At 42.8% G+C, this 13,931-nt stretch overlaps 1 protein-coding gene across 1 annotated transcript in view; it reads left to right on the top strand.

Annotated features, from left to right (window-relative positions):
- The window catches only part of SRRM4 (serine/arginine repetitive matrix 4), a 290,445-nt gene that overhangs the window by 269,470 nt on the left and 7,044 nt on the right, over window positions 1–13,931 (top strand). The window contains exons 10-12 of the mRNA XM_069619178.1: window positions 2,533–2,745; window positions 4,635–4,745; window positions 10,692–10,835. Of these exons, the coding sequence (XP_069475279.1) occupies window positions 2,533–2,745; window positions 4,635–4,745; window positions 10,692–10,835 (468 nt within the window). The remainder of the gene's footprint in view (window positions 1–2,532; window positions 2,746–4,634; window positions 4,746–10,691; window positions 10,836–13,931) is intronic.

The raw sequence follows: 13,931 nt of genomic DNA, 5'->3' as shown, positions 1-13,931 counted from the left end.
CCCATGCCTCTTCATGGACATTGGCAGAGCAAGCCTTTTTGCTTCATGGAAATGAAAGATCTTCTGGCAATGCTCTCTGGTTCTTTCCAAGTTCTAGATACAGTGTGGTTGGTTGGGGAGGGCCTTTTATTGACTGAATAGGCCATTACTGGTTTCCTGTCATTTCCACCGCTCAATCAGTGATAAGGCTAGTAGGCAACCCTCAATGGTGAATCAACATAGCACGGAAGAGATGGGCTTGACCGGTCATAAACTTAGACAAAAAATGGACATAGCACATCTCTAGAAAAATGATAGTCATTACATACAGTGGACACAGATCTAGGATGAAGAATGGACAGTAACACTCAAGAAACATCTGTCTCTTTGTAAAGTGCAAATAAAGCTTGCTTAGACTATCATGAATAATAATGCAGCAATAAAAAAATGACAACTAATCCAGAACGATGCTGCACCACACTGGTGATATCCTATGAGCAAGAATAGCTTGCCTGCTGGCACTGCTGGTCATACTCTTGTACAGTGTTCATTTTCACTGCACTTCAGTGTTGGGCTGCCCTTGTGGGTAGCACCAGACATATGCAAATGCATGGTTCGCCTCTGACGTGGCACAAAGACCTAAAACTTGATAGAGGTTGTTCAGGTTTGTTTGTTCCCACGTGGGGATGTTATACTGTTGGCATATGTTGGGCAGTAAAAGGTGGCTGCTTCCAGACCAAGCCTCGATTTCTGATGCGTTAGAGAAAGATGAGCCAGTTAGAGCAATGAGGCAAAGAGTGGTGCCAAGTTATAGAGTGACAGAGCCAGCAACAAACAGAGTTATGTCTAGGGAGAGAGAGACTTAGTAACACAAGATGGAATTCACATTTTTGTCATGCCATCCTACTCTGCTCTGTCTTGTCTTCAAAGGGATCACACTTTTCATGTTTCTTTTTTTTTTATTTATAATTGTGGGTTGCCACTTTTTCATTGGTGCCTGGTGGGTTGCTACTTTTTCATTGGTGCCTGGTGGGTTGCTACTTTTTCATTGGTGCCTGGTGGGTTGCTACTTTTTCATTGGTGCCTGGGACTATTGTATCTCCTTCCCAGTCCGACTCTACTTAGCTCTGAGAACTGCTCTGAGTATACCACGTAGACAACACATTTTGGTGACCAGGCGCAACAACAACTGGCTCTCCATTAAAGAGAGAATACAGCTAAAAACAGCTTCCCTGACAAACAAAGGCCTCAATAAGGCAGCCCCTCAATTTTTGATGGAAGAATTTACCAAAACTCACCACGTCTGACTGACTATGTCATCTAACTCTAACTGTCTGCAAGTGCCCAGGTACAAACTCAAAAAAGCAGGTGGCAGCAGCTTCCCAGTTATGGCGGTACAACTCTGGAATTCCCTACCTGCCACTCTAAGAGCAGACCAATCTTTCCATAAATGTTGTAAAGCTATGAAAAACTGCTCAATATCTAATGATACACCTTACTAGCCACCTCATTAACATGCTTGGCCATTACATGTGTAACTGTTTATTTCCCTAAATGTAAATAGTGCAAACACTGTAAACTATTCTATGCTTAGTGTAAGTATTGTCAAGTGTTCTCCCTTTACCCACTGCTCCCTGTATATATATTTTTTGTGTGTAACTAAGAAATTGCATATTCTTGTAATGCGCCCAGATACTTTCAGGTGTAGTGCATAATATAAATAATAAACAAATACAAAAAACAAACACAAATAATGTGATTTGTTCACACTTAATGGATTTTCCCACTTGCACTCCTGTTCTCCTTGTTGCTAACAGTTAACGCTAGGTAACATTGAACGCAGTATGGTTGTCATCTTAAAATGGGCCTGTCGCTGGTCTTGTAAGAGCCAGCGCTTGATTGCAGGTAGTCAAACGTGTTTTGCTTGGTGTTGCCCATTTTTGGAGCCCAGGCTCCTTTGCAGGATTAGCACTCCGGATGACTAGTAGTAGATAAGCAGGCTGTGGTATAGAAGTGTTACTTTATCTGAATCTGACTTTAAGTTCACTAACTGTGGGGCAATGCTTCTTTTCCAGTTCTTGGTTGCAAGAGAGTTTCCCTAGAATCCCCAGGAGCTTCCATTTGTGTTTAGAGCCCATGAGTCACACTTGCATAAAACATTACGATGCATTGGGCTTCATAGTGCTCTCTAGAAGCACGCTCGATCATGAGGATGCAGTGTCTGTTATTCACTAAGGAGACGTGTGTGTATTATGTGGGGAATAATAAGAACAGTATTGGATTTAGCAGAATTATTTGTTTACAATAATCTGTGAGGCTTGTGCTTAGACCAAAATAGGTCCTTAAAAACCATAGTTCTGGCCTCAAGGCCTGTGTATCTCCTCATTTTTTTTGTAATTAGGACTCCTGTGAGCCCTCACCATTTACTATGCTGACTAGGACTGACGAGAGTTTTAGTCCACAGAATCAGATGAGACAAAGGTTGCAGACCCCTGAGCTAGGATCTGTGCCCTGTCGCTGGGAATTCACATTTTTTAAACTGTCCCATTTCAGAGGAATCCTGTCCCCGTGTCTGGGATGCTTAGAGGAGAAGAAGAGGATCCAGCCGCACTCACCAACCCGCAGCCTCTCCCAGAGGTCGCGATCCAGAAGCCTCTCATATGCCAGCTCAGGAAAATCCTCCGCACGCAGCTCCTCACGCTCACCACGTTGCAGGTCGTCCTCAACCAGGTCGTCCCAAAGCAGATCCTGCTCCTCGAGGAAGAGGTTAGTCAAAGCAGTGTGACTTGCATTGAGTGTCATCTTCTGGAGGATGCCTCAATACTACATATTTTGTTAAATATGTTTTTGTTTGTATTAGCAAATCGGAAGAGAGGTGTTGGCCAATCAGGAGGTTAGGAACACAGGCAGAATCTGCTAGTAACCGCCCGCATACTTTTCTGCTCATGTCCCCCAGGTCTTCCATTTGCTCTTCCCCTCTGAACCCCTCCTCTGCAGCCCGTCACATCCCACTACCTAAAACTCAGTGCCCCCAACTCCCTGGTCCGCCTCGTCGACTGCTTTTGCCTGCTTCCACCCTCACTTACAAATCACACATACATGCCTACAGACCTTTTTTTAAAAACCTGTGTGAACATTTTTGAACCGCCACCTCCTGCCGCGGATGAAGCCCTATACAAGGCGTTCAAGCGGAAGCACTTCTTCTATTTCCAAAGATGGAAGTGGGGTGCATTCCACCAGCATTTGATGATGAGTGACTGGCATGAGCATTAGAAATACCGCTTCACTTCAGCGCACTACACTGAATATTTGTTTCAGCTTCTCATTTTCTCGACAGACCATTGTAATTTTTAGGGACCTCTTTGCTAGACACAAGGAACTGTCTCTCTAAAATCAAGACACATTTCATTATTGTGTTGGTGTTACCCAGAGCAATTCAAACTTGTCACCTTTAGGTCAGTGAAGCTTTTATGTGTGCTATCAACTATCAGGTGAACACAACCTGCAGCTTCCTCAGGTTCAGGTATGAGTATTCAGAAAGGCACCATGCACTTCCTCATGATACAAAAGGCTACCTTGTGAGTGTTAGGTGCTGCCGGACATAGATCCTGCATCACTTTAGGCGTTCGGAAAAGTCTCCCGTAGGCTTCATCTATATATTTATGACCTTTACTGCAAAACATCCTCAAAGAAACTTTTCTGCATTTTGACCAACTGCATTATACACATTTAACCAAGCCAGGTTGCAGCCCTCAAGCTCAGATTCCAAACACCTTTGCACTTCATATAGAAAACGTATTAGATGTATTGAAATCTTCCTATGCCCCTTTAAACAATGTGATACTTTGTGCTGGGAACTGACTTAGTGAGCCTCACATATGCACGGATATTATAATGGGCAGCTTTGACAATCATGAGACCACCATAAGCTCAGTTGGCACCAACCAGGTGTGTTGCATGTGAACAACAGTCCAAGAATTCTTAAAACACCAGTCATAAAAGCTAGACCCTGATCTCTCCGCATCAACAACAATTTTCTTTTTAAACAAGAATATGCCTGGACTAACTCAAATGCCCAGGTCAAAAGGGTTGCTTTAAGGTATGGGCCACAGTCTTTTAACGTTAGCTGTGGAGCCATCCAGTAGCCTTAATCCTGCATTACCTTTTACAAGCACAGGGTCACAAGTCAAAGTTGCATACAGTCCAAAGGTTCAGAAAACCAGGCCAGTAGAGACTGTCGAACTCAAGGCTCCAAGGGAGCTTTGCAGCCAGCAAAGTTCTCGGAGCACTGCCATGGTGCACCTCTGCATCTGTATTGCCAATTTCGTTATCACCATTGCAAAAGAACAGCACGTTATAGAATGCATTGAATATGTATGGTTTTCAGAATGTCCAGCAGGTATGCCAAAAAGTAACACTCAGATATATGTACATTGATAGAAGATTATATGAAAACCTCACTGAATTTCTATACTGAGTAGTTCACTGAACCCAGTCCTAGTATTGTATCAGTGGTTTAGAAATGTGGACAATGTAAATTGACCGACTTCTTTGAAACTGGATTCTCGTACAAGGATTCTACATCAACAGATTGGAATGTTATCTTGTGTCCAGATGTGGGCATCCCCTTTTCACATGGGTTGTCTTCCTTCCAGGTCCTACTCACGATCTCGTAGCCATTCATCACGATCCAGTCGAAGGAGTCGGGGGAGCAGAAGCTCACGACACCGTCGAAGCCCCAGCTACTCTCGCTACAGCCCCAGCAGGTACAGTGATGTAACAAAATCTTAAATCAATCATTGCAAGCCTAAACTGTTGAATTCATTCAATTTCTTGTAATAGATAAATTCGTAATTTTTTTTGAAGTCAATGACTTCCAAGAGAACAAAACAGAGGTCGGCAGTTGTTAGATGTTCCAGTAGGAAAACAGAACTAAAGGGAGAGCAGCCATCCATATGTGTAAGAGACCAAATCTGCATACAGGGATTCAAAATGTGTTCCACAGCTCCACATTTGGATGTGATGTTTTACACATACTATAATTTATGGAAATGTTTGGCATTCAGGTTTCCTAATGTTTAAGTGTTTTCGGCTATTATTCGGCTTGAAAACATTCACTGTGTGATCAACTGAGTCTCCTCTGAGGAGGTGACGGAGGAGGACAGGGGAGCTTGGGAAGCCAGGGGAAGCCCCCAGCTACATTGTGTTCCCTGGATGTGGTGTATGGGGGAGCCCCCAGACAGGGGAGTACTGGCAACATTTGGCCTGGGGGGCATGTTCACTTTTCTGGCCCATAGGTCAATGGCCTAAACCCACAGTGCAGCGGCCTCAACTTGCAGAACAAGTAAACTCAATAACATACTCTCCCCCTACCACACATTCTCAAGTATACATAACACACATTATTGACATTACATTCCTTTTATGGAACATATTTTTCAGTTATGTTTGTGGTTTCTAAGAGACCCAGAGCCCTGGAAATTCTCCCACTTAGCAAACAGTCAAATAATTTCACCAGGATGATATAATTGGTGAAATGGGAAAGCTGGTATTTGAGCCCAGTTTTCATTATGTTGCGTTTTGTAACTCAACAGCAGGCTAAATCGCCTCCCATCCCAACTCATTTTAGGTACAGAACAATGTAAAGAGGTGGCAAAGTTAGAGAATTGATTGGCAGAGCAAATCCATTGCTAAACCATGGAGTCTGGGTTTGCTTTCAGAGTAAAAAATTAGCTTGCATGGCAAAAGACCCATGCCTGGCTTCGTATCTCCCCAGCCCACAATAGAAAACCATTTATTTTGCCACCCCCCCCCACAATATAAGATCCTAACTTGTCATCCTGCCTCCTCACCAGCATGCCTGACATAAACCCTTATAATTATACTTATTTATGGAGAATAAACCCATATGAGTGAGGCTTTCTTTACAGACAGTTATGGATAATAATGCACAGTGATGAAAAGAGATTTGCTCATAATCACTTAATGTATGAAGTGTGGAAGGTGGGGATTTGAGCCCTGTCTTCCTGGTGGTACACCTTCCAATTCAGAAAGCAGGGGTGACTTCATCTCCTCTTATTCCATCTTCCATGTTACAATTTGTTCTGCAAAGTTGTTATTCCGTGGCTAAACTAGTATACTGTTCAACCCATCCGGCTTTCAAAGCACCAATGTATCTACAAGAGGTCATGAACCGGAGCATGAAGCACAGCACGTGACTGTTAAGACAGGAAATCACAAAGGACATACACGCACACTACAAATGTTATCATTGCGAGCTAGGGCAATACGGAGAGTCACAGTTTAGTCAGAATGCTGGTCCACACAGCTGACATAGTGCTTGACCCTGACTACAAGATGATAGACAACTGTGAGAAACTTGAGGGCATTCTCGCAGGTAGTCCCTGAGGATCCTTTGTTCAGGTGGCCAGGAGAAGGCCATCGCTCTTGGATCCCAACCCTGGGGCGGGCAGAGAAGCAAGGGAGGATCACCTGGGCAGGGGGTTCTTGGAAGCTGAGAAGAGAGTGCCTGAAAGCGAGACATCGGGCCTCATTACACGGTATGCAGTAAGGGTTTACCGGTACCGGTAAGGGCACCGGTACCGGTAAACCCTTACCGCCTTACTACGAGGTCCCTTTGCCGGACATTAAGAAACGGGCCCACAAAGGGACCTTGGTGCTAATTACGGTACTGCAATTTGTGGTACTGTAATTACCTCCTTCCCCATTCCCATTGAGCCCTATGTGGGCAAAAATGGGAATGGGGAAGTGCCTTGGTGAATGGGGAATTACCGGCCCCGCTCACCTTGGAGTAGGCCGGTAATTCCGCCATCCAACTCATGACTTTACATCAGAGTAGATGCCTTAAGATAAGACACGAAACTTCCCCATCATGTACCCATTATGTACCGTGTACCAGCCTACCCTCCCGATACTTCCACGGGATGCTATCACTCTAGTCCCATCACACCAAAACTCTTTATCTTGGAAAAGGGAAATAAAAAAACACCAATGAATATCAAACCATTTTCCAGTCCTTAAAAGCTACCTAGCTTTCCCTTCTTCTAAACCCAGAGGAAAATTAATATATCTCCCATCGTCCTCTCGGAGAACTACAAAACCCGGAATTCTTATCCACCAATAAGTACACAAGCTATCTATGTCACAACAGGAAACTACAACTCCCATAATTCCCTTACCCCACTGAGTTGCCCATGTACTAAAACTAGAAAGAGTACCTCTAGTGATATGCAGTGGCACTGAATCACCATTGAGACCAAGCAGAGTCAAGCGCTCAATCACAATCACACCCATTCTGCCTTTAAAGGACATTCTATGCATCACAACTCCCCCTACCAATTCTGAAAATATACTAAGAAGAAGAAGAGGCAACTAAAAGAATAAAGATTACTAAAATAAACACACAGAGAAACAGAAGACAGACTGCCCCATGATAAAACTGAACTGTCCCACTAACAGAGGCAGGCAAGGTCAGGCAGACCCAGCCCTGACCAAACCCCTGCAACCTATTAACGCTCAGGTGTGTAAAAGGAGGCTGCGGGCAGAAAGAAGGAAGTTGCTCTTGGGAAGATAGGAGGGAGGCTGCAAGGCTGAGTCCGGCATATGATCCCTACCAAACTCCTAAGCACTCAGTCAGCAGGGGTGGTCACAAGAGAGGACAGCTCTTCGTGGGCTGCTGCAAACCAGGCTGAGGAAATCTAATTGCCAAGACACTGACCAAATGCGGATGAGAGCCAGAGAGAGCCAAGCAAGAGAAATACATTTCCAAGAGGCCACAAGGTTTTTCAAGAGGCAAGACACACAGAGTGGAGGAGGTCCATCTTATGAGGTGCCATACAGGTGCCTTCTTTTCCCTCCCTGGTGAACGGCAGAGTTTTGCAGGAATGAACAACAAATGATAAACACAACCAGTGAGTTAGTGAAAGACATAAAAGGCCGGTTTGTGTCAAGGAAAGATTGAAGCCGCAACAGTGTATCTCACAATTGAAGGATGCGTGTGCACGGATGAGACACGAAAGAAAGAAAACCAGTAGTGAATGTTAAACTTGCAGATCACTGTGAAGCCAGTGATTCAGAAGTAGCAGAGTTGTCCAGCGCAAATAGCCCATTCAAAAGTATCAGCAAAATGTTTGATGTCTTGTTATAAAACGACATAGTGAACAAACTCTGAAATGCGCAATGGTCAAGATTAATCCCATTCGAAGGGGAAGTTAAAAGGTGATTGCTTTAAGAGAAAGATTTCTTTGAACTTTTGACTGTCGTGAAACTACCAAGACCAAGAGTCACTGGGGAAAACAACATAAGGAAGAGTTTAAGTGAAAGTCGAAGTGGTCCAGCGTAGGTCTACAGTAAAAGCCTCACACACTCAAAGGTCTTCGACATCAGAGAAAAGTCCAAGCCCGACTGCAGGAGACCTACGTGAACTGTTGATGCATTAAGAGGTCTGAGCCCGATAGAGGTGGACCTATGTGAACTTTTGTTGAACTGGGAAAGAACATTTAGTGAACTGAAAATAAGTGACTTTAACGTGGAAGCGAAAGTGGGCCTCGACACATGTTTTGAACTGCCTTTTTTTGATAACCTGAGCCAGAGTGTGTCTTCCAGTATGCCGGGGCCGCCATACTCTGTGCTGTTCAACGTGGGGAGGAGAGCTGACACGGCCACATTGATCCTTATTGTTATAACACTGACTATCCTTTGCAGGCACATTCCCCTTTACACAATTTGTGTGTAACAGATAGGGCAGGCATTATTTTTATTTTAGTATAGGCCATTTTGATTTGATATAGACTGACTAGTACTGTGTTTTCTTTATTATTTGATGGTAGAGACCACTCCCATCGTAGCTATAGGGCAAAGTAGGAGTTTTTCCAAACCCCAAAAATGTAATAAAGGTTTTAACCTTTGCGCATAGCAGACGCAGGACCCAGATTACATTATTCAGAGGGACCCAGCACCTGAATATGCATGAGATCAAAGTGCATATACATGGGGGAGGAGGGACCAGTTAGTAAATACCAATCCCTGCTCACCCACCAAAAAAAATGCTCTTTGGAACAATTAGCACCTAAGCCAAGATACAAAAGTAGGCAGAAATCTCAGACTTTGTGGGATTTAAGATGGCATTCGAGAGAGTTAGTATTAAAACACTGAGATGAGCAGGCAAATAAGGGGGAGAGATCAAGAAAGGACTTAGCTAAGATGACCATACTGAAAACGAATTCAAAAACAGGAGGTGGATAGGACAAGTCCACACTGTGTGAGGAATAGGGCTTTTAGGAGAGACCAGAGCAATGAGCCTGCTGAGAGCCTTACACCAAAGCACGGGAAGAGTTATGGTGCACAAAGTAAAATAATATTGTGCTGGGGTGCTTTCCCATGAAGCTGCAAAGCAACCAGTGGCAACAAGAAGTCTGCAATCTTGCATGCTTAAGAAGAGCCTGTGGTAGGCTCAAACCCAGCAGACAATCCATAGCTGGAGCTTATAATTACGGGACCCTGTAAAGGACCCAGTCGAGGCGAGGGAGGAGAAAATCCTATCCAGAGAGAAGACTAGTGAAAGAGGGGGTAACTACAAGGGCTTACCCTGGTAAGAATCTCAGGAAACTGCTAGAGCAAGGGCTAACGCTTGGTGGTCTATTCCCCAGTAGGAGTAGGTGACAAGGCTACAGAATCTCAGAGGACTGATCATCATTGGGATCCTCTGCAAAGGCCGAATTAGGAAGTGTGCCAAGGTCCCTAAAACCACCCTAACACAGAGTGCAATGAAGGACAATTTTCTGGGCAAAGATACCCCACAATTGTGTGGATCATAATAGGAGAGGGTGCTGGACAAAGGTCCTTCTTGTTAGGACCCCTTTCACAGACTTTGAGTTGCTCATCCATCTTGACAAAGTATGCATATAGTTTTACTCTTTGTGTTTAAATGAGCTGACCCAAGATCCTGTAGGTGCTTTTTCACCCCAACCCAAAAACCAATGGAGACCATGGCAGAAGAAAGCAATAAATGGCATATCCAGCAGGAGGGTGAAATAGGGCAACCACAGTAAAGAGCACTCCATCAAGATCCGGTGGCAACCTCCCACTTACATTGACTCAAAACTCAAAGTAGGTTCTCCTTCTACGTGCCAGGGAACACCATGTTTAGGCCCACATGAAGGAATGTGTAATTTAAGTGCAAATAAACCAAGTTGTGTTTCCGCACATTTCTTTGCATCAATTCCTGTGTTCCTTCTCCGTTGTGGTGCATGTTCTTTTAACACAATCATTAGGTAGAGCTCTGCGCTGCTGCCAGGATTTTGCTTTGTTTGCACACTCACTGGCACCTAGGAGTTCACTGTGACAAATGATTACATATGATGGGATATTCCAGATGTTGCCAACCCAGTAGAGTAATCTAAAGATTCAGGATTTGAGAGGATTTAAGTTAATGTACATCTTGCAGATATACGAAGAAGCCTGGATAGATCCAAAACTTACTTCAACACCCTACCTCAACTACTAATAAGGCAGTCATTCAACATGGTGTTCGGGCAAAATATAGAGTGAATTAGTGGTTTTGTAGCCTTTCAATTTGTGGGTGCCTACAGTGGACTATTAGCACCAAAATACTATGAGGTCTATGTCTCGCTTTAATACATTTACTTAATTGACATAACACCGAGTTGCTTTCCTTTCTTTCCTTTAAACAGGGACCGAGAGAGGGAACACAGGTATGGGTCCATTGACAAGGATGCCAATAAGGACCGGCAGAATAAGAGGCGGAGGTCCTACTCACCCATGAGAAAGCGGAGACGAAACTCCCCAAGCCATCTGGAAGCTCGGAGAATCACCAGGTAATTCAAACATCATATCCCAAATACTCTGTAAATTAACTATACATATAGATCAGAATTTAAATAAACATACTTCTAATTTTGAACAGTCTTTTAATCAACTCCAATTTTCAAAATCAACAAAAGTTGATCATTATCCATGGAGACACACATGTAATTGTATTCCAGTCTAACCAATCTATTCACACTCACTACATCACTATCACGGTAGTTCTTACCGTTCAATGATGTTCCATCTTCTATGCCAATAAAACAGTCATGAAAATGTAACATCAACCTTACCTAATGCCAAAACTCCTTAAATACAATCAATCACCACGTAATTCTCATCATGTGACTAGAACCCAAAACTCACAAATCATGTGATAAACATCACATATCAATGTCATGTTCCTCAATGAATACTTCCATTAATGTATTGTGTCAAACTGGGCACCATCTTGAAATATGTTTGTCCTTTATATAAAGATATGCTTATGCTGTATGAATATGCTAATTAAATCATCACTTGTTTTCATCATGGTGAACTACAATACCGATATTGAAGTAGGAGTACATTTTACCACAATTGCATCATAAATATCACAATATATTATACCAAATGTTCAAATACTGTGACAGACTATATTCTTCTAGTACGCACTCATTCATCAATTCTTATACGAACGATTGCAAGTCAAGAGTATGTGGGTCCTAAGGACAAATACAACTCATGAAGATGTCAAATGTAAACCCAATAAAACACATCACATTTGGTTTTGCTCTTATTGGGATGCTAGCAAAATGTTAACCTAACTTGAATGGTGACATTTTTACAAACTGTCTTACATAATTACGAATGCATCCCATACATCCTGTTAACGTGCATATAATTCAGGTCTTCTTATTCATTCATTTTGGATATTAAGAATAAACCAGACCAGAGTTCTTTTTTTCATAGAAATATCCCCTGGAATACTCCAAAAAGGGGGTCCAGTGCACTATAGGTTGATACCTGGTTCAATTCGAAGTCAGCACAATATAGGGCTGTTGAAATGAATACCAAGACTTTTCAAAGCATTGCTTTTCCATTCATTTACTTTGTAAGATATTTAAAGTCCACCATATTAATATAAGCTTTGTACCATAATCTGTCAGTTGATGGGAGAAACAAATGCACTGAAACAGAGAACATTCATGGCCCTTTGAGGCTTTGAATACAACGAGTTTGCTTGGGTTTCATTTTTCAGATATTTCAGGGGAACTGCCTTTTTCGAAATTAATATATCTATAGTACAAGGCATGTTCCAGGATTGTAATGAGCAGTACCTGTTGAAATGTACAAATGGTCTGTATCTCATTACTCTGAGTTTACATGTTGCTAACAACCACATTGATCTAGTGTGGCAGGCACAGTTCTTCCACAAATAGAGTGTTTATATTCTATTGTTTACTCTGAAGCCTTCATCATAACTGCCAATTTTCTTTTAAGGTGCTCATAACTTAGTCTTTGGTGTCAGTTCTCAGGAGGGTTCTTGCTGAATGTGTGAAAGCCCCAAACAGTTTATGGGGGTTATTTCTCAATGGAGCAGGCAAGCACTGGCATCCCCCACTTGCACCGCTATTATGATAGACATCCTTCCCCGGCTTTAAAAAGCAGTTGAAAACATGGTTGCTCAACCAATACTAGTACACTTCTGAACCCCAACTAGTGCAACCTATATCTGCTTAAACCTGTAATTATTGGTTATTAGTTATAGTATGATCCGCTGACTATATTCAATTCATGTACGCTCCTTTGCTCAAATGTAATTAATCTCTATATGTTGTTATCTTGTTTTTTCTCATATGTATGACCAAGCTCAAAGCTGTCTGTAACCACGCCATGATACCCCAGGGTCTGGGCGTGTAACAAATGAAAAAAAGACAAAAAGAATAGTTGTGAGAGGTGCAAATCATGAAAGAATTGATATTGAAAAAAAAATGTCTAGCCCTAGAACCTCTCTCATTTAACAGTGAGACAATCGCCATGTCTCTCTCTTTCTTGGCTCTGCATCACACTTATAAAAAAGTAGCACAGGCGTTCGGCCTTATTTTCTTTAGTGAAACAGGTTGTGTTCCATTTATCATCCCACTCCTCAGCCATAAATTAGGACTAAATAGCAGTAAAACCCCAAAAAGAATGCATATGCTCTTCAGAGTTCCTTGGCTGAGCAGTGGGAAGATGCTATCTGTATTACCAGTGGTAAGTCAATGTATCACTGTTGTATTGCTCACAACAATTGCACTGTACAGCTCAGTTAATTGAGAGTGCTCAGAGTTGAACAATGTATGGTTCCTCTACTTGCCAGATTTACTGAGGGTTTGGGTGGAGCCAGGGTGTCAAAGGCACAGGTTAGCCTTAGGTATGGAATATTCACTCCACACAAGATTAGGGAAAAGGTCTTAAAGTACCTCGGCCTGGCTGAGCAAATCATTACCAAGGCAGAAGGATTGACAGACTTCCATTGTTGAGTAATGAGATGGGAGTGGTGCACAGTGTGGGTAGCTGGCAGAAGTGTGGACTCTGAAATGTGTTGTCCTGTGGCCAGTATCCATCGACAGATGCAATGCTCCAGCTTTCAGTGCAACTCCTTATCTTGGATCTTTCCAAGTTCTGGCGTTCAGATCCAAATCCCACTAATCCAGGAAAAGGCACTGAGAGAATGTGGATGTTGTTCCATAACTTGAGAAAACAGACACATGCATAAAATGACTGTACCATCTAAATTGCATAGCTCTCAACCATTTGTGTTGCAAAACACCCGATTTTATTTTTGGCGTGTGATAGGCCCATTGAAACGAATGGGCGTGCAGGAGGCTTGGCAGGTGAGTCAGCTGTTTACAAGGCAGGTGACACCCGCCAAAAGCATGTGAGTTGAGAGCTATGAAATTGGAGAAAAAAAGAAATAGCCTGAGTTATACCTGTGAACTTCAATCCTACTCAAATAGATATAACAGATACAGCACTGAATGCCTGTTTCTGCTAACGTGGCCACTGATTTTCTTCCCAAGATGCATTTCAAAAGCATTTAATCATATGCATGGTGAGACCACGCCAGTGGTGATTGCCACCGT

Source organism: Ambystoma mexicanum, chromosome 10 (genome assembly GCF_040938575.1).
Source record: "Ambystoma mexicanum isolate Mex_15411 chromosome 10, UKY_AmexF1_1, whole genome shotgun sequence".
In the NCBI taxonomy this organism is placed as follows: Eukaryota; Metazoa; Chordata; class Amphibia; order Caudata; family Ambystomatidae; genus Ambystoma; species Ambystoma mexicanum.
The sequence above is the reverse complement of the archived record's forward strand: the minus strand, read 5'-3'. Positions and strand labels throughout refer to the sequence as shown.